Source organism: Bufo gargarizans, chromosome 2 (genome assembly GCF_014858855.1).
Source record: "Bufo gargarizans isolate SCDJY-AF-19 chromosome 2, ASM1485885v1, whole genome shotgun sequence".
NCBI classification, from domain to species: Eukaryota; Metazoa; Chordata; class Amphibia; order Anura; family Bufonidae; genus Bufo; species Bufo gargarizans.
In genome coordinates, this window is record NC_058081.1 from 153,257,544 (window position 1) to 153,279,093 (window position 21,550).

The 21,550-nt window shown below is 41.8% G+C and overlaps 1 protein-coding gene across 1 annotated transcript in view; it reads left to right on the forward strand.

The window, feature by feature from the left end:
• ATP8B4 (ATPase phospholipid transporting 8B4 (putative)) overlaps nt 1-21,550 on the forward strand; it is a 397,315-nt gene that overhangs the window by 290,534 nt on the left and 85,231 nt on the right. Inside the window, exons 13-15 of the mRNA XM_044279613.1 lie at nt 3,409-3,617; nt 11,092-11,135; nt 14,174-14,339. Coding sequence (XP_044135548.1) covers nt 3,409-3,617; nt 11,092-11,135; nt 14,174-14,339 — 419 coding nt within the window. The remainder of the gene's footprint in view (nt 1-3,408; nt 3,618-11,091; nt 11,136-14,173; nt 14,340-21,550) is intronic.

Below are 21,550 nucleotides of genomic sequence, written 5' to 3' on the forward strand. Positions count from 1 at the left end.
GATCAAGGTGTATCAAGGAAGGCAGGAACGCATTTAACCTATTGGCCAGCAATTTGGCAAACATCTTGAGGTCCACATTCAATAACGAAATAGGGCGGTAGCTGGCACAAAGATGTGGATCCTTATCGGGTTTGGGGATGACTGCAATGTGGGCCATGGTAGATTGAGGTGGAAAAGAACAGCCGGAGGAGACAGCATTGAAGACCCTCACCAGGAAGGGAGCAAGCGGAGTCGAAAGAGACTTGTAAAAATTGGCGGTAAACCCGTCAGGACCAGGGCTCTTACCCCCCGGCAGGGATTTAATCACGTCCCGCAGCTCCAAATCCGTGAATGGCGTCTCCAAGCTGGCGCTCTGTTCGGGAGTTAACGTTGGGCTACCAGGAGGCAGGAAAGGCTCTTCAGCCTGGGGGTTAGGGAGATTATATAAGCGGGAGTAAAATGAGTGGAAGGAGGAGGCAATCTCCTCAGTGGTATGTACCATACGACCAGATGGAGTCTTGACAGCAGGTATGTGGGAAGCAGCAATATGGCCCCTAAGAGCCCTCGCAAGCATGCACCCGCACTTATTACCATATTCATAAAATTTGCTACGACAGGTTTGGATCATCCATTTATAGGACATTTCCAAAAGACGTTGTGCGTCCATGCGCGCATTCTGGAGATCAGAAAGGACAGATTGAGAGAGAGAGCGCTGCATCTTGTATTTTTTAATAATACTTTGCACTGTAGCCACTGAAACTTGAAAACATTTAGAAATGGCCCTGTAACGCTTTCCTGACTTGTGAGCAGCCACAATGCGCAGCCGCAGGTCCTCACTGAGCTCCTTTGTCTTAGCCATGACTGTCCACAAACCAACTGCAGAGAGCTGCTGTTTTTCACCTGTTGAGTTGATTAAGGGCTCTTTCACACCTGCGTTATTGTCTTCCGGCATAGAGTTCCGTCGTCGGGGCTCTATGCCTGAAGAATTCAGATCAGTTTTATCCTAATGCATTCTGAATGGAGTGAAATCCATTCAGGATGCATCAGGATGTCTTCAGTTCCGGAACGGAACGTTTTTTGGCCGGAGAAAATACCGCAGCATGCTGCGCTTTTTGCTCCGACCAAAAAAACTGAAGACTTGGCGCAAGGCCGGATCCGGAATGAATGCCCATTGAAAGGCATTGATCCGGATCCGCCTTAAGCTAAACGTCGTTTCGGCGCATTGCCGGATCCAACGTTTAGCTTTTTTAGAGTGGTTACCATGGCTGCCGGGACGCTAAAGTCCTGGCAGCCATGGTAAAGGGGAGCGGGGGAGCAGCATACTTACCATCCGTGCGGCTCCCGGGGCGCTCCAGAGTAACGTCAGGGCGCCCCAGGCGCATGGATGACGTGATCGCATGGCACGTCATCCATGCGCATGGGGCGCTCTGACGTCATTCTGGAGAGCCCCGGGAGCCGCACGGACTGTAAGTATACCGCTCCCCCGCTCCCCGCTCCTACTATGGCAACCAGGACGTTAATAGCGTCCTGGGTGCCATAGTAACACTGAAAGCATTTTGAAGACGGATCCGTCTTCAAATGCTTTCAGTACACTTGCGTTTTTCTGGATCCGGCGTGTAATTCCGGCAAGTGGAGTACACGCCGGATCCGGACAACGCAAGTGTGAAAGAGGCCTTAAACAGCTGTTCCCAATTAATCAGGGTAATTAGGATGCTTTAGAACAGCTTGGACTATTTGGAATGGTATAGAACTTTGCATTTTCCCACAGACTGTGACAGTTTGTGAAGAGTATGAATAATTTTGGACTGGACACTTTTTGTTCAAATGTAAATAAAAGCTGAGAAATGGTTTTCTTCCCATTAGACTAGTGGAAATCTTTCCTTTGGTCTGATGAGTCCAAATTTGAGATCTTTGGTTCCAACCACAGTGTCTTTGTGCGACGCAGAAAAGGTGAACGGATGGACTCTACATGCCTGGTTCCCACCGTGAAGCATGGAGGAGGAGGTGTGATGGTGTGGGGGTGCTTTGCTGGTGAAACTGTTGGGAATTTATTCAAAATTGAAGGCATACTGAACCAGCATGGCTACCACAGCATCTTGCAGCGGCATGCTATTCCATCCGGTTTGCGTTTAGTTGGACCATCATTTATTTTTCAACAGGACAATGACTCCAAACACACCTCCAGGCTGTGTAAGGGCTTTTTGACCATGAAGGAGAGTGATGCGGTGCTGCGCCAGATGACCTGGCCTCCACAGTCACCGGACCTGAACCCAATCGAGATGGTTTGGGATGAGCTGGACCGCAGAGTGAAGGCAAAAGGGCCAACAAGTGCTAAGCATCTCTGGGAACTCCTTCAAGACTGTTGGAAGACCATTTCAGGTGACTACCTCTTGAAGCTCATCAAGAGTGTGCAAAGCAGTAATCAAAGCAAAAGGTGGCTACTTTGAAGAACCGAGAACAAGCTGGGGAATTAAAGTTTGGGGTCTTCACCCTCTTCACGTTAATCTGGAAGTGCTGCCTCGTTCTTTGGAAAGTGCGTTGGAGAATTAGCCAGTCTCCTGGAGGAATTGCACCCAGTTCACTTTATCTGACTGTGCTGCTGCGGCTTTTGCAAGTTATATTTTACTGCCCGGTGAATGCTGAGACAGAAAAAATTCTAATGGTCAACAGTTTTGTCACGCACCCCCTAAATTTTTTTTTATAAAATGTGATCAAAAATTCATATGTACCGCAAAAAGGTACCTCTAAAAAACTACAGCTCGCACCCTGCAAAAAATAAATTAAAATTAAACACACAGTAGTATAAAATTATACATAAATTGATGCAATCTATTTTTTTACATTTTTTAAAATATATTTTTAATGCACTTTTAAAAAGTTAAATAAAAGTTAAATATAATAAAAGCCTATATAAATTTGGTATTGCTGGAATTTTATTGACCTGCAGAATAAGAGCACTATATCATTATTAGCATACAGTGAATGTCGTAAAAACAAAAAAGCCTGGTCTGACTTGCCTTTTATTTTTTTTTCAATTTTACCCAATAAAGAATTTGTTTACCGTTTTCCACGATCAGCTATAGTAAAAAAAAATGGAGCCATTAAATAATATAACTTGATCTGCCCTCATATGGCTATGTGAAAAAATAAAGTCTGTTTCGTTAAATCTTTGTTTTCTTCCTGTATAAAAGAAGAAAATTACTGTCTATGTAAAGACCATTTTTCATAAAGCACTGCACTTATTTGGGGTAATTAAAAAATAATATAATTCATCATGCTTTTCCATGTATTTCATTGTGAAAAGCATGCTTATATATACATCACCCCATCAGCCTTAATATGAATTATTTAATTTTGACATTGTTATTTTCAATATAGAATACATTTTGATACCACTACTTGTTTATTTTGCTAATTTACCTTTCACAGTGTTGAAGTTATTCGACTGGGACATAGTTACTTTATCAACTGGGACCGTAAGATGTTCTACTCTAAAAGAGGCACCCCTGCTGAGGCTCGGACTACAACCCTTAATGAAGAATTGGGGCAAATAGAATACATATTCTCTGACAAAACTGGGACACTTACGCAGAACATCATGATATTTAATAAATGTTCGATTAATGGAAGACTATATGGTTAGTAAAATGATATGTATACTGTGCTATTGCTATGTCCATAACTTTGAAGTTGTTTTGCATTCATTTTTTGTTGTTGCTAGGATTGACTATGGGTTATTTACAATGATCACTGAAGAACATGGATAATAGGGGTGTTAAAACTGTATGTACAGTACAGACCAAAAGTTTGGACACACCTTCTCATTCAAAGAGTGTTCTTTATTTTCATGACTATGAAAATTGTAGATTCACACTGAAGGCATCAAAACTATGAATTAACACGTGGAATTATATACATAACAAAAAAGTGAGAAACAACTGAAAATATGTCATATTCTAGGTTCATCAAAGTAGCCACCTTTTTGCTTTGATTACTGCTTTGCACACTCTTGGCATTCTCTTGATGAGCTTCAAGAGGTAGACACCTGAAATGGTCTTGAAGGAGTTCCCAGAGATGCTTAGCACTTGTTGGCCCTTTTGCCTTCACTCTGCAGTCCAGCTCACCCCAAACCATCTCGATTGGGTTCAGGTTCGGTGACTGTGGAGGCCAGGTCATCTGGCGCAGCACCCCATCACTCTCCTTCATGGTCAAATAGTCCTTACACAGCCTGGAGGTGTGTTTGGGGTCATTGTCCTGTTGAAAAATAAATGATGGTCCAACTAAACGCAAACCGGATGGAATAGCATGCCGCTGCAAGATGCTGTGGTAGCCATGCTGGTTCAGTATGCCTTCAATTTTGAATAAATCCCCAACAGTGTCACCAGCAAAACACCATCACACCTCCTCCTCCTCCATGCTTCACGGTGGGAACCAGGCATGTAGAGTCCATCAGTTCACCTTTTCTGCGTCACACAAAGACACTGTGGTTGGAACCAAAGATCTCAAATTTGGACTCATCAGACCAAAGCACAGATTTCCACTAGTCTAATGTCCATTCCTTGTGTTTTTTAGCCCAAACAAGTCTCTTCTGCTTGTTGCCTGTCCTTTAGCAGTGGTTTCCTAGCAGATATTCTACCATGAAGGCCTGATTCACACAGTCTCCTCTTAACAGTTGTTCTAGAGATGTGTCTGCTGCTAGAACTCTGTGTGGCATTGACCTGGTCTCTCATCTGAGCTGCTGTTAACCTGCGATTTCTGAGGCTGGTGACTCGGATGAACTTATCCTCCGCAGCAGAGGTGACTCTTGGTCTTCCTTTCCTGGGGCGGTCCGCATGTGAGCCAGTTTCTTTGTAGCGCTTGATGGTTTTTGTGACTGCACTTGGGGACACTTTCAAAGTTTTCCCAATTTTTCGGACTGACTGACCTTCATTTCTTAAAGTAATGATGGCCACTAGTTTTTCGTTACTTAGCTGCTTTTTTTCTTGCCATAATAAAAATTCTAACCGTCTATTCAATAGGACTATCAGCTGTGTATCCACCTGACTTCTCCACAAGGCAACTGATGGTCCCAACCCCATTTATAAGGCAAGAAATCCCACTTATTAAACCTGACAGGGCACACCTGTGAAGTGAAAACCATTTCAGGTGACTACCTCTTGAAGCTCATCAAGAGAATGCCAAGAGTGTGCAAAGCAGTAATCAAAGCAAAAGGTGGCTACTTTGAAGAACCTAGAATGAGACATATTTTCAGTTGTTTCACACTTTTTTGTTATGTATATAATTTCACATGTGTTAATTCATAGTTTTGATTGCTTCAGTGTGAATCTACAATTTTCCTAGTCATGAAAATAAAGAACTCTTTGAGAAGGTGTGTCCAAACTTTTGGTCTGTACTGTGTATATATTTATTTATTTGATGCACTTATACGCGCTTCTATATTCTGCGGCGCTTTACAGACCTTAGCATCACACTGTCCCCAATGAGGCTCACAATCTAAGATCCCTATACAGTTTCTATACTTAGTTGGGATCTGGGGATTCTCAGGAGGTCTTATAGCATAAACAAGAGTCCTAAAAAGGGGCATGGCACAGCTTAACTATATGCAGTTTATTTGCAAATAAAGAATAGCAAAACTTACCATCACAGGGTACAGTCACATGACTGTTAATTACAGCAAATCTGAACCACTAGCCCTACCTTATTGAATATAACAATCTTGGTGTAGAGCCACATGAGGAGACACTGTCGATTGTGTGATTTCACAGAGTTACCATTAATTCTAAGACATAACTTTTAATCAAAATTATTAAAATGTTGGACCCTTGAATACAAAAATAAATTATAGGACAAAAAATATCAAAACGACTATATGTCAATGGTCTCCTTGGTTGTAAGCGGGTAACCAGACAGAATAAATTGTCTAAAGGGGCAATAACCCTATTGCATCCCCTATTATAGTGGCCCTGCCTATAAACGGAATAGCCGCCCCGATAGGGGCGATCCTGTATCTCGTGCCTCCTATATTTCCCTGGAGGACCCTGATAACGGTGACGGATAATGCTGTTCCTGTTGTGGAGCCTAGACTAGTCTATATTTATCAAAAATAACAACCAGTGTGCATACGACACCCCCCTAATTATAAAAATACCCCAAGCAATAGTGCACAGAAAATGAATATAATTAATGTACTAAAATGTAAGTACAATGTCCCTACGCGTTTCGCCTTGTTTGTATTAGGCTCCTCAGGGGACCAAAACCGTAAACAACAGAGTGTCCTGCACCAGGAATAATGAAACTAAAAAATATATAGATGCAACGGTATGTAAATGTCACCACGTAGCAATTCATATATCTGAAAACGTGGTCATTCATACACAAATCACATAGACGTAGGTGATAAATCCATGCAAATAAATATGTCAAGATAGGGACTTGTTCACATGCCACACAATTGAGGCGATATTACGGACACCACCATACAAATTACCGTCCGTCTATTAATAACAGCAGGATTCACATAGATAGAGAACCTCAGGACTAGCAAAAATAATGCATTTCATGACAGATAAAGTTATTTGGTAAGGGGACTTGCGTATCCAGCGTGGTGTCCATATGTCCGGATGCGAGATATAATCCTGGAGAGTGGTGGTGTCACTGGAACGAGCCTATAGTGCAGGCTCAAGGCGTCCCGGCATGCCCCCTGTATTGATATGGCCGCGGCTGTCGATTGTGTGTCACAATTTTTTATTCCCGACTGCTGACATAAATTTACATGAGGCAGTCGCGAACGATTTTGCCTGGAAACAGCCATTTTGTCCACAAAACTGCACGTTTCTATAGGCTGAATCATACATGGGCAAAGCTCCCTATATTGTAGCCTTCAAAACTGGGATGTAAAGAAATATGTAGTAGGCCATTTAATAAGAAAAATTAATTAACCCCTTCTGTGCCGCCGTACAAGTATATATGTTGGCGGTATGGTATTTAATAGCAGGGTTTCTGCTGTTTTAAACCCCTCAGACATCATAGTCAATTGTGACCACAGCATCTGAGGTGGCTTTTCCCAAGAGGGCTGTACTCTAATGGTGGCAGGGCTCCATAGGAACATCTCAAATCTCCTATACACTGCAATGATTCATTGTAGTGTATAGGAAAAATGATGTAAAGATCACATATTGAAGTCTCTTAAATAAAAAAAAATAATATAAAAAATTCAAGTTTTAAATCACTCCCCATTTACTATAAGAAAAATAAATGATAAAGATCCTTTTCATTGCCATGTCCCAAAACCTCTATACTATTAAAATATACATGTATGTATCCATACAGCGAATGTCTTAATGGAAAACAAAGGCAAAGTGGCAGATTCCCATTTTTGTCCCTTCACCTAATAAAAATTGAGTATAAGTAATCAAAAAGTCATACACACGCCAAAAAATGAGACTCCTAAAACTCCATAACCACAAAATGTTGGGGGGTCAGAATATGGTGATGTCATAAAAATAAATCATTTTTTTTAAATTATTTTAAGTATTAAGATACAAGAAAAACTATATACCATATTTTTCGTCCTATAAGATGCACCTAGGTTATAGAGGAGGACAATAAGAAAAAAAAAATCATTAGACCTCAGGTCAGACCACCAATCAGACCCCAACAAGACATCAGATCAGACCCCAATATGAATGACCCCCAGATAAGAGCCCCATGCCTCTCACCAGCCCCCATATGCCTCTCATCAGCCCCCAGTAGTCTCATATCAGCCCCCATTGCCTCTAATATTAGCCCCCAGCAGCCCCCATTGCCTCAGATCAGCACCCCCATATACCCATAGACAATCCTTTATCTGCCCCATTTTGCCTCAAATCATCCCCAGCAGCCCCTATATTGCCTCAGATCATCCCCCAGCAGCCCCATATTTCCTCATTTTTTATAAGATAAAAAAAACACTTACCTCTCCTGCTGTGGACAGCTCTGCTCCAGCGCTCTTCTTCCTCCTCCTCCACCGTCGGCTGTGCTGTGATCTGACGTGCACAGCCAACAGAAGAAGACCAGGAAGCAGTGAGTACGGAGCCTTCACCGCTTCCTGGTCCTCCGGTATTAATGAGCGCTTAGGAAGTGCTTATTAGTATTCGCCCTATAATGCGCAGGGGCATTTTCCCCCCACTTTTGGCAGGAAAAAAAATGCTTCTAATGGGGCGAAAAATACAGTAAATGTGGTATTGCTGTAATCGTACCAAACTAAAGAATGAAGGTAACAGTTTGGTTTTACTGCATGGGGAACGCCATAAAAACTTTATCCATAATACTGAAGCTGAATTGCATTTTTTTTTCCAATTCCACCCCATTTCCCAGCTTCTCACAACATCTTATGCAATAATAAATGGTGCCATTGGAAAGTATAACTTGTCTCCCAAAAAACAAGTCCTCATGCAGCTATGTGAATGGAAAAATAAAAGTTATGGCACCGGAAAGCCTTTAACCCCTTAGTGACCACCGATATGTGTTTTTACGGCGGTCACTGTTGGGCCTTAGGCTGGGCCTCTGCTTTTTTACGGTAGCCTAGTCTAAGCGCTGCACGGGTCCCCCAAGTGAAATGAGAAGCATATTGGATACACCGCCTCTAGACCTTAGAACCTTAGGTCTGAATCGCGAGTATGCACTGAATAGTTTTCTATAGTTTTTTTATTTTTATTTTTTTATAGGTTCTTCGCTCTGATTCACAGTTTGGTGATTCTTGAAGCTAAGCGATCTGAATTTTCACTATAATCAGAGACTAAAATATGAATTGGATAATGCAACATTTGTTATTGTTGATAAACGTTTTTCCTTATTTTTTTTTATTTTTTTCACCTGATTTGCATGTTTACCTCATGTGACGTCCATAGGTAATTGATTGATTATTTTCTTGGAGCTGGCTATTTAAATGCACTTGTTTATGTATTTACACACTGTTTGAAAAAGGCATATTTATTGCTGAAAACGAGTCATGTGACAATAAAAAAGCAACTTTACAAGCCACAGAGTTCCGGTCTTTTGTTATCATTCCCTCTGTCTTCCATCGGCACCCCGCAAATGCGAAACCGGGATGCCAATGTGTGTGAAGACTGGCAGGGCTCTGATTTAGACCCCAGACCGGCTGCGGCTGTCTGTTATAATCCCCTTGTGGGACTATTAAGTGGTAAATAAAATAATATATAATCTGCCCCATATGTTTGGTATTGCTGCGTCCGTAACAACCTGGACTACATAAATATCACAAATTATCCCCTAGGATGTACGCTGTAAAAAAAGACAGAATTGCTAATTTATGCCTCTTGCACACAACCTCATGGGTTTTTCTGTATTTTGCGGTCCGCAAAAAACGGATCTGCAAAAAATACGGATGAGGTCCGTGTGCATTCAGTTTTTTGCGGAACGGAATAGCTGGCCCCTCATAGAACAAGTACTATCCTTATCCGTTAGGCGGACAATAATAGGACATGTTCTATCTTTGAACGGAATCGGAAGGCATACCTTACTTTTCTTGCTGACTCATTGAAATTAATGGTTCCGTATACGGAACCCAAAAAAACTGAATGGAAACGGGAAAAAAAATTGTGTGCAAGAGGCCTTATTCTTAGTTGCCACTGAAAAAACATAATAACAAGCGATCAAAATGCGCCATTTATTTCAAAATGATACCAATAAAAAATACAAGTCGTCCAACAAAAATCAAGCTCTCACACAACTCCATAGAAATAAAAATAAAAAAGTTATGTTTTTTTGGGAAGCGGCAACTGCAAAAAAAAAATGTAAATGTAAAAAAATATATATGTATTTGATATCACTTTAATCGTACTGATCCAGAGAATAAAGATATTATGTTATTTATACCAATAATGAATGCCATTAAAAACTACTACTTGTCCCTCAAAAAACAAGCCCTTATAAAGCTATATAGACGGAAAAATAAAAGAGTTATAGTTTTTGGAACGCGACAATGAAAAAAGGAAGAAAAACGCTTGGTCAGTAAGGCCCCAAACAGGCTAGTCACTAAGAGGTTAATGAAGCGGTTAATCATCATTGACACATCTTTAATAGTCATAGAAACATCTAAATATTCCCTCGGAACAGTTGATGGGGTCTATTAGCTGGGCCCTAGTTATGCTTAGATTGAAGGACACTAGAGGCTTTTCCAGCACCATGTTCCTCCTGCTTTTAGTTCAGAGATCTCTAAGATTCTGCGCCCTGTCAATGTGGCACACATAGGCTTTAATGGTACCTTCACATGCTGAAGATTTTGTAGCAACATTTTCCAGCACTGAAAATCAGTTCCTTTAACCTGAATAGGTTTTACAGAAGTCCATGTGCATGCCTTCGCATTTAAAGAGGTGATCCGGGAAATTATAATGATGACCTATTCTCAAGATGGGTCATAATTAGCCCATCAGCTGGGGTTTAAGTCCTGGCACCCCTGCCAATCAGCTGTTTCAGGTTGCCGCTGTACTCGCCAGAGCTCTGGTGAACAATGCAGGCCCCTGGCAGCTTTTCAAAGACAGCGCCATACATCATATAGTGGCAGTGCTTGGTATTGCAACTTGGCCCCCTTGACTTGAATGGGGCTGAGCTGCAACTAGGCCATGTGACCAATGTACAGTGATGTCACTGGCCTAGAAAGAGGCTGCAGTGCTCAAGGCCTCTTCTAACAGCGGGGGTCCCAGGTGTCGCACCCCCGCAGATCTGATACTGATGACCTATCCTTTCCTGGAAAACCCCTTTAAATGAATGGAACTGATTAATTCTGCAACAAAATGTGCAGCATGTGAAGGCATCCTAACAGAGCTGATATAAATCTGCTTTATTGTATAAATCTGGTGAAAACCACTGAAGGAGGAGGTCTAGTTTAAATGTGCTTTAATAATTTAGTAAAGATTCTGCTACCTCAAAATCTTCTTCAGTTTTGTGTTGTGTATAGTTTTCGTTGCCCAATATGCTGTTTATGCATTTTTTCCTAGCTTGTCAGAAACATTATACACGTTTTAATTAGCATGTCTCTTTGAATATACAAATGTTTAAGAATTGTAGATGGATGCTGAGTCTTATGGCCTCTTGACGCTTCTGTTTTTTTAGGTGAAGTGCGTGATGAGCTGGGTCGCAAAGTGGAAATTACTGAGGTATTGATCATTTATGTTTGTGTATTTCTATATTACACAGCATCTCAGTGTAGATTTACTGCTTAATCTAAAAATATAGTGGCTGCAATCATGCAAAACAAAACCATATTACTTTTCCATCGGGGCTTTCCGAGATTCCCTATACACTTGAATAGGAAGGAGCCGTCCCATTTAAGTGTATTGGGCGGCTTGTAATCGATGGCACGCAGGTAAACAATGAAGGGATGGCTGCGCTTGCACAGAGCGCGGCCTTATCTTCAACCAGCTGATCAGTGGGGTGCCCTGTGACGGATCACGGACCAATTTAAGTTGATGCGTCTCTATCTGTCCTGGCCGCCGCACGGATGTTGCTCTGCTTTGGGGACTGCAAAATTGCGGTACCCAATGCACAGAATGGCCGTGTTCATGAGGCCTAGCACTTAAGAGCATGAAGAGCATAGAGGGCCAACAGAGCCAGTAACATTGTCTGGTCAGATTCAGCCAGGGCAGTTAGCTAGGTAAAGAAGTTATACAAATTCTTCAGCAGCAAAATAGTAGGACATTTTCATAAAGATTAGACGTTTGCTTAATTTAGCATTTATCAAACAATATAATTACAAAGATAATGATTGCCTTAAATCTTGTGTTTATGAGTAGGAAGGACATCAAAAATAGCAGACTTTGGTAATATCTGTTCCAGCTACACATGCCTATCAAACCTATTCTCTTTCATTTATAGTCAAAAAGTGACTTAAAGACAACCTGTCACCACAAAATTTGCAAAGTATGCATGTTATAGAGCAGGAAGATCTGAGTTTTATGGAAAAAGCTTTAGTGAAACTTGTAATTTATAAGTTTGTCTATCTCTGCTTTTTCTAGGCCAACCTCCGTGTACAGCTATCAGTGACTGACAGCTATCTCTCTATACACACTTGCTCAGAAAATGCTATCAATTACTGATAAACAGCTCCCTTGTATACAGCTATCAGTAACTACTAGCTATTTCTGTATACACACTTACACAGAGAATCATATCAATCACTGGTAACAACTTCCTGTGTGCAACTACCAGTGACTGACAGCTATCTATGTAAACACACTTAGGCCTCATGCACACGACCGTTGTTTTAGTCCACATCCGAGCTGCAGTTTTTCGCGGCTTGGATGCTGACCTATTCAGTTCAATGGGGCCGCATCCGTGCTGTCTGCATCCGTTGTTCTGTTCCGTGGTCCGCCCAAAAAATATAACCTGTCATATTTTTGTCCGTTTTGCGGACAAGAATAGGCAGTTATATCAATGGCTGTCCGTGCTGTTCCGCAAATTGCGGAACCCACACGGACGCCATCCATGTTTTGCGGATCCGCAATTTGCATACTGCAAAACACACAAAGGTCATGTGCATAAACCCTTACACAGAGAATGATATCAATCACTGATGACACAAGAGAAGTCAGAATAAGCAGATATTTAAATTCATAAACTACTAGTTTTACTGAATCTTTTCCCACAAAACTGTATTTCAGTCTGCTCAGCCCCTCTTGCTCTATAAGGGTATGACCACACGGCTTAGGCTACTTTCACACTAACGTTATTGCTGGATCCGGCAGTGCTCAGCAAAAAACGCTTCTGTTACTGATAATACAACCATCTGAATCCGTTATGAACAGATCCGGTATTATTATCTTTAACATACCCATGACGGATCTGTCATGAACTCAACTGAAAAATTGGGGGACGGATCTGTTTTCTATTGTCATGAACTTGCATTGGGGTTCATGACGGATCAGTCTTGCTCCGTGTCCCATGACTGAAAAAAAAAACTGCAGCATGCTGCGGTTTGCTCTCCGGTATGAAAACGGAATGCATTACGGAAGCGTTTTTTCCGGTATTGAGACTTATGACGGATTTCAATACTGGAAAATAGAAACACTACTGAAAGTAGCCTTAGTTGTGTTGTGGCTTTGCTGCGTTCGAGTACTGCGTGGCCAAAAGGGCCACAGTGGGTTCTAATTAAACTAATGAAGACCGCAGTGTTCAGTGGGTCTGTATTGTTTATGGCAACACGGAATGGAAGGTGCCGCACAGCTATTAACAATGCAGACCCAATGAACAGTGCAGTCTTCATTTGTTTAATCAGAGCCTGCAGCAGCCCTTACAGCAGGGGCGTAGCTAAAGGCTTGGGCCCCCCTTCCCTCAGTGCTTGTTGGCAAGGGGCAGGGTAGCACATAGCCTTCCTGCTGCCTGAAGCAAACATTGAAAGGGCACCCTCTCATGCCAAATTCTTGACCTAACCCCTTCTCTACAACCACAGGTGTATATTGACCAGCATGCACTTTCTATAATGCCAGTGTCTTATGTGGCACAAGGGTCTTTGGGCCCCTCAGGCTCCTGGGCCCGGTAGCGACTGCTACCTCTGCTCCCCTTATAGCTACGCCCCTGCCTTACAGCCACACAGTTGAATATAACATGCTGTGCGGTCATACCTTCACATGCTGCCTGCAGGTTGAAAATACAATGCTACATGCATACGCTCAGAAAAGTGTATACTAAAATTAAACTCATGTAAAAAGAGCTGTATAGGGGTTGTATAACTGGAGTGGGATACGTTGCAAAGTAATGTAATAGCTACTGTGTACTAGAAAACTTTCTCTGTCAAGAGGTGTGGATGCTGGATGTACGTCAATGTCTGTCATAAAAAAAAAATGATAGCACATAAAAAGTATGACCGTAGTTTATCAATGTGCAAGCACAGCTGCTTGTAATAAACGGAGATTTAGATTATAACACTTGATTCTCATGAGAACTTTGTGACATTTTGGGTCAGTGACTGTTCAAGCAAGGCACAATCCAGAAGGCCGTCACTAAAGATAAATAGGGATTAACCTTCCTCTGGCAGTCATACATTTTGATTTCCACATGTATGAATTATGATAGTGGCACTCTTTTGGATCATATATGATTTCATCCATATTTTATCGTTAATTGGGGATTTTATCCATTTACTGGTTTGTGCCTGTTAAGAGAGATCGTTTTGAATGTTCATGTCTTTATTTTCCAGAAAACTGTTCCAGTGGACTTTTCATTCAACACCCTTGCTGATAGGAGGTTTCAGTTTTATGATCACAGCTTAATCGAGGCCATAAAGCTAGAAGAGCATCATGTGCAGGAGTTTTTCCGATTACTCTCCTTATGTCACACAGTTATGTCTGAAGAGAAGAATGCAGGTTTGTATTCCTTACAGTCGCCACTGGATTCAGGACTGCTAACTAGATCCAAATATGTCGCCATAAAGAGATGTCAAGCTCTTGGACTCTGCCATTCTGCAGTGCGGTATCCCTTCATCAGCATTTTACTGTAATATTTTATTTCCCAGACGCAATCAAAGTTATTGGCTCTGTTTCTTCCACTTAGAAAAAAGATGATTATTTAATGATCCCCAAGTTTTGTTTCAACATTTTTCTTGGCAAGTGTCTATGCTCAGTTTAAATGATGTGATAATGGTGAATTTTCATTTTTTAAGAGCTTTAGGGAGAAGACTTTCTAGGCTTCACATGGCTCTGTAGAGGGTTAAGGAGCAATAGTGAGTTGGAATCACCGTAGTGTAAACTCATAATCTAAACTATCATCTCAGTGGGCCAATAATCATAAAAAGCTGCAGCAACTAGTTTGAACTTTATGTTTGCTTTAGGTTTTAAACCTGATAAGTTGTCAGCAATTCCAAAAAATTGGTCAGTACAATATTGGAGGAGAGTGGAAAGGGAGTGCATGTAGGAACCAGTGCCTCATGCCGAATCAAGCATATGGCAGCAGCGTTTCAGGGCAGCAATCCTAAAACACTGGCTCACTTTTACAAAAGTGACCGCACCTACATGTTGTCATAAAATGCGCTAATCTTTCATGCAGTTTGGTGTATCTAGGGACATGGCTTATCAGGCTAGTGAACACTATAGCCTAATATACCAAACTTTGCACCAACATTTCACCACAAATCTAGTGTACAATTCTGCAAAGTAAGCCAACCAATAGTTGTATAAAGTTATGCTTATCTAGCTATGCACCAAATGTGTCATCCTGTCTGGCCCACTGGGATACATTTAATGCATGTCTACCCAGTCTAAGTTTACACCATTTATAGGATTAGTAGCCCTGCTCCTGTGGTTATATAGTTCCCTTTAAGCTTCCCTGACTGCATGTGAAACACATTGATACCAATAATATTTATACATTATTATTCTAGGCAACATGGGATGTACGGTAGTTTGGCTGTATAAATCCAAAAAGCAGACATAGTATTAGATAAAATACAGTTAATCAGATAATTTGAGTCCGTTCCATTTCATGTTCCAATGAAGTGCAGTTCTAGTAGAGGTAAGGGTTAACCAGTATGCAGACTTCCACTTGCTGTTTGCCTGCGGCTATATAATGCACCATACAAGAGTTATGATGATATCCCTCGCAGTATTTATAATTTAGCTACCTTGTGGCTTTTAGGTCAGACACGTGTTTGCAGTTCTGGAATTTTCAGAATTGCTATGACTCAGTCCTTTTACCAGTGAGATTGCTCATGATGCGTATATGTTTATGAATGGGTCTCACAAATCTTCCTATGACCTTTTTCACAGGCAATTATTTAACTGAAAAAGGATGTTTTCCAAACGTTTATAGATATTGCAAAACTTTAAATATTCTATTTCCTGCATATTTAAAGTTGATCTTTACAGTTATATTAGTCATATAGTATAAAAAAAAAAAAAAAAACGCAAGCTTGTGTTAGGAGATTCTGTCATACGTACCACAGCTCTGTTTGGCACCATACATTCATAACAGAATGCCATTTTACAATGCTTAAAGAGTAACTAAACGTTTAACAAACTTACTTACTGGCATGTCCTAAAAACTTTTTTTGTAATATACTTTATTAATGTGTTTTACTTTTTTGATAGAGAAATAGCCATCTGAAGTTGTCTTCTCCTAAGCGCTGTAAAATCATTACATTCGTACACCGCTTCGCTCAGCCAAAAGCGCTCCTGTATCAATGTTCTGCTGTTAAGAGCTTTCATGTGTGCGGAGCGGGCTCAGATAGGAGCCTGCTTAGCCTAGCTAAATCCTCTAAGGATTCTACTCTCATTCCTATATAACGGACATCTTGCTTTATGGCCGTTAAGTCAGCGCTCAGTGGTTCCAGCGCTGAGGATAGTGAGGTTAAGAGAATTTCTTTTAGATATGAGCGAGATATAGGGAGGTTGTCCGATTCAATCTCACCTCCGCTTGCTGCGCCTGCTTCCTCTTGTTGTCTCTGGCTCGCCGCTCGTGGATTCATCTTGGAGACATATGTGACAGCGGCTTTCCTTATAAATTCCTCCATATCTCCGCTATTTACCCCCGACTCCGGGTGGCTGGTATGTTCCACTGTCTTGGGATTACCGATCTTGACCATATTTGACCGTTATCACTGTGATACCAGGCTGGAAGGATGCTGTAGTGCACGGAGCAGTAACTTCAGGCACCCATCACCATCCGGCGCTAGCTCTGCCCCCCAGTCTAGCTAAATCCTGGCATAGCACATATGTAGGTGCTGTGATAGGATTTAGTCAAGATCAGGGGGCACAGGCAGGAGCAGTAATCCGTACACAGCGCTCGTTGCAGTCCCATCCATGTTTTGCGGACAGCAAAACACTACTGTCATGTGAATGCACCCTTACACAATAACACCATGTAGTGGACAACATCCAGATAACGCTTTGATAAAGTGCCCACACAGAATGCAGTTCAGTGCCAAAATAATGCTTCTATACACAGCTGCAAATTAGTATTTGGTTGCAGAGTTCATCCCGTGTGGTAAAAGGGTTAATGGTAACATATCTGAAGGCCTAAAGTGGTTAAAAGTCCCTTTACACGGGCCAATTTTGCAGGCGATTGTCGGGAAGGAAGCGTTTCTTCCTGACAATGACCTGCTTGTCAGTGGAGGTGGCTGCATTTATATGGCTAATGCCATTGCTTGTCCCCATACAAACTTGTTTGCCAGCAGCAGAGGCTGTTTACACAGCACCATCTACTTGTTCCTCTGTGATTCTGTGTGTATATATGTGTGTGTGTGTATATACATACAGGGGTGCACCACTAATGAGGCCAGGTGAGGCAATCGCCTCCGGTAGGGACAAGAGGGGGGCAGCAGAAGGGCCATGGGCAATGAGCACTTTCATTGTGGCATTGTGGCAAAGGGGTTAGGTTAAGAAATTGGCATGGGGCAGGGCCCAGTTTCATTTTTAGCCTCAGGCAGCGGAAGGGCTAGGTGCACCCGTGTGTGTGTGTGTGTGTGTGTGTGTGTGTGTGTATGTATGTATGTATGTACTATGTGTTTCTCAACCTTTTCACACCAAGTACCCCTTAGTGATAAGAAGTTATAACTGAATATAGCCAGTAAGGCAGGCATGGGAGCATCTGACGAAAGACGCTAGGCTCCGCCCCCTCCCTCGCCTCTCGCTGGCTATGCGGTCCGTCCACCCGCTCCTGCACGAGGTGTTTGCCTGGGGGACGACGATGGTGTTTGCTTGGGCGACGCAGATGGAGTTATAGACGCAGCCTGCTCTCCCCACCTGCCTGGTAGAGGTTCCTTGTCCCCGCTGGTCCGTTCCGGTGTGTGTTGCCGGAGAGGTCGACACAGTGGCTGAAGCGGCTGAAGTGGAGAACCCGGCGCTGGCACCCTCTAGTTGTTGGATGAGTCCCTGAGAGTTGCGGTGGACCTGTTTTATGCTGATGTGTTGATCGTTCCTGGGGTGGTGAGTTGCCTGTTTGGAGGAGCAGAGGAGATCGCTTCCCCCCCCCCCCCCCCCCCTCTGTGGATGCTTTTTTTTTAGAGGGACTGGGCAGATTTAATTGCTCCATTTATGCTTTGGAGGGGTCCTGCTGGAGATGAGCGGCCCTCAATTGTGGAGTACATTACCCTGAAGACTCTTCTGGATGGCTCTTATTTTATAAGAAAGCTATTGAGATTGATAAAGGGGGTAATAGAAGACGAAGTGGAGGCAAGGTTAGGAGGAGAGAGTAAGGAGAGGAGAGACCTGAAGGAAGAACAGTAGGAAAAGACGAAAGGAGATAAATAGAGGGCTGAAAGCTCGAGTATGGAGAGTCAAATTTGGAGGATGCTATTTAAAACGTATTAAGTGCGTCTAGGTGAGGAGTGAGTACTTTGTTGACTGTTTTCCTTGGAAGGAAGAAAAATCATATATTAATAAGAGGGTAGAGGGGGAATAAAAAAAAAAGGAAAGGAGGGAGAGAATACAATTAGACTGGTCCGGGTTACGGAGTATAGTGATTGATGTATCTAAAACTATATGATTCGTGCTATCTTGGACTCTGATCTCTGCAATTAACCTCTGCAACTAACCTCTGTAACTAACCTCTGCAATTAACCCTTTGAAGGGAGAGAAGGAAAGAGAGGGGAAGGGAAAAGGAGGAAAAGAAAGAAAAAAAAAAAAAGAGAAAAAAAGAAGAAATCCTCCTATACCCTCCATATAAGTACTCACAAGACTAATTCTTAATAGCACCCCCAAACTCTCCCGGACTAACCAGGCATGGACTTGCTCGGAAGTAAACCAACCCTCTTATTAAATGTACAAGGATTGTATATGGTTTTTTGAATTTGTGACCCTCCCCTCCTCTCCCTGCTGGGTTAGATTGCTCGATACTGGGGTGTGGGTATTATTGTAAACGGCACCTTTGGATATTATGATATTGTCTATGGTTTGATTGTCTTTTTTTTTCTTTTTTTCTTTTTTTCTCTTTTTTTTGAGGATGGAAAATGCAATGGGGAATATAGCAACCCAGATCGGGACAGTGCAGATGGATGTCAGCATAATAAGGGATGAGATGGAGAAAATTAGGCAGCGTTTACATGAGATGGAGAAAAAGGTCCCTGGCTTGGAACATTATGTACAGCACCTAGAGAAGGAGGTAGCTGTCCTAAAGGAATTAAATTCCAAGATGGAACAAAAATTAATAAGCCAAGAAGATAGATCAAGAAGATCTAATATAAGATGTCTAGGGATCCCAGAGCGGGTAGAGGGAGACAACTGTACTAAATATATGGAGGGAGGGATAAGGGGGAATTGCAAGGCGGGTACCCTCTCCCCTCTTTTTGCAATTGAAAGAGCACATCGGGTCCCTACAAGAAAGAGGGTCCCTGGGGAATATCCTAGACAGATATTGGTTAAATGTTTACTTGCCAGGGATCGTGATGTAATAATATCGGACGCCAGGAACTCTGAAAAATACCAGATACAGGACGAAAAAATAAGATTGTTTCCAGATTATTCCGCTTATACTAATGCCCATAGGAAAGAATACAGTGCCGTTAAAAAGAGATTGAGGGAGGCAGGTTTAAAATATAGCTTACTTTTCCCGGCTAAATTAAGGGTAGAATATAAAGGTACGACTGTCTTTTTTCAGACTCCGGGGGAGGTTAGTGAGTGGGCGGATGGCGAGGGCCTTTGAGGTCGGGGGAGGGGAAAGGAGTTATTATGCTAAGTTATGGAGCCGCCCCGACTGCTGTTCAGCAGAAGGGGGGGCTATTTCGGGTAGGGGGGGTACTTATTGGAGGAGGGAGAGGGGGACGTGCGGTGTTTTTTTTCCTTTTCCTGCGTGCTCCACCGCCTCTGCTAGATGGTTAGGATTCTTTCATTGAATGTGAGGGGTCTACGGGAGAGAGTAAAGAGACATGCTATCCTGGAGTGGATAAAGAGGTTCTTGCCAGCTATCATCTGCCTCCAAGAGACACATTTGGATTAGGAATCTTTAAGGTGGCTAGAGAAGAGATGGATTGTGGAAGGGTACCACTCAGTATATACCACCTATTCTAGAGGGGTCTCAATTCTGATACATAATAAGATTAATTTGAGTGTTTGGCATATGAGGCAGATGGTTATGGTAGGTACCTCTTTTTATATTGTAATATAGAAGGTGTCAAAATGGTTATTGCGAATATATATATTCCACCACCATATAATCCAGATGTCTTGTATCAACTACAGGGATTTATGTTGATTTATGTTGAATAGACAGGAAGCTAAAATGATTGCGATAGGAGATTACAATGCTCTAATGGATCCACTCAGGGATAGAAAGTCTGGCAGAGGCGGAGGAGCATTAAAAGTAGATCTTTTTAAACTAGCCCAGGAATTTAATTGGGTTGATGTTTGGCGTTTCCAGAACCCGGACAAAACTATGTACTCCTGTTATTCCAAAACACATCAAACTTGGTCAAGAATAGATATGATTCTGGGAAATAAAAATCTAATGTCCCAAAATAGGATTAAGGTAAAGTACGTGCCTATGGCTCTATCAGATCACAGTGCAGTGGTAATGGAAATAGATCTGAATAAAAAGAAGGCTCTACCACTATTTAAGTTTAACTCCCACTGGTTAACGATGATCCCAGATAAAGAGAGTATAATACAAGAATTAAAAGATTTTTTTTTTTGGTGAATAACGATACCGCCAGTAGGTTAATTGTCTGGGACACCGCTAAGGCATATCTGAGAGGATTGCTCTTTAAAAAGGTGAACTATTGGAAAAAAAGTACTAGAGAAATAGGAAATGCACTGGAAAAAAAATTACAAGAAGTAAGAATAACTTGCATGACACACCCCACTGAGTATAATAAGGAAATATGGGAGGAAGAACAAGAAAAGTTAAAGGCATATCAAATGGATAGAAGTAGGAAAGAACTACTCTTTCAAGGGATCTGTTTAACTTCCGAGGGAGAAAAGGTTGGTAAAATTTTGGCAAATATAGTAAGAAACCAAAGAGGGAAATCCTGGATAGGGGCGATTAAAGATAAAAAGGGTGAAATAATTAGTGCTCTGGAAGGAATTAAAGAAGTGTTTCTAGAATATTTCCAGGAACTATATAAATCTAAGGTACAATATACAAAACAAGATCTGGACCTATACCTAGACAGGATATCTCTTGGAGAAATATCTCAGGCCCAAAAAATATATCTAGAAAAAGAAATATTGATGGCGGAAATAAGCGAGGTTTTGGGGAAGGTAAAATCCGATAAAGCACCAGGTAGTGATGGGCTTCCTTTTGAAATATACAAAACTTTTTCTCAGGTGTTAGTACCAGAGTTAAAAATAACACTGAATGAGGCCCAAAAAATAGGTGAGTTACCGGATTCTATGAAAGAGGCAATTATCACCTTAATCCCAAAAAAGGGTAAGGAACAACTAGACCCTGGATCATACAGGCCAATATCTCTTCTAAATACGGACGTTAAAATTTTGGCGAAAGTTTTGGCCGATAGGCTATCGAAGGTGATTAGTGGAGTTATAAATGAAGATCAGACAGGTTTTATAACCGGGAGAACGATATATTCAAATATAAGAAGGTTGTTTCTAAATATTGAAGCTAATAGACTAGAACCAGGGGAGAAAGC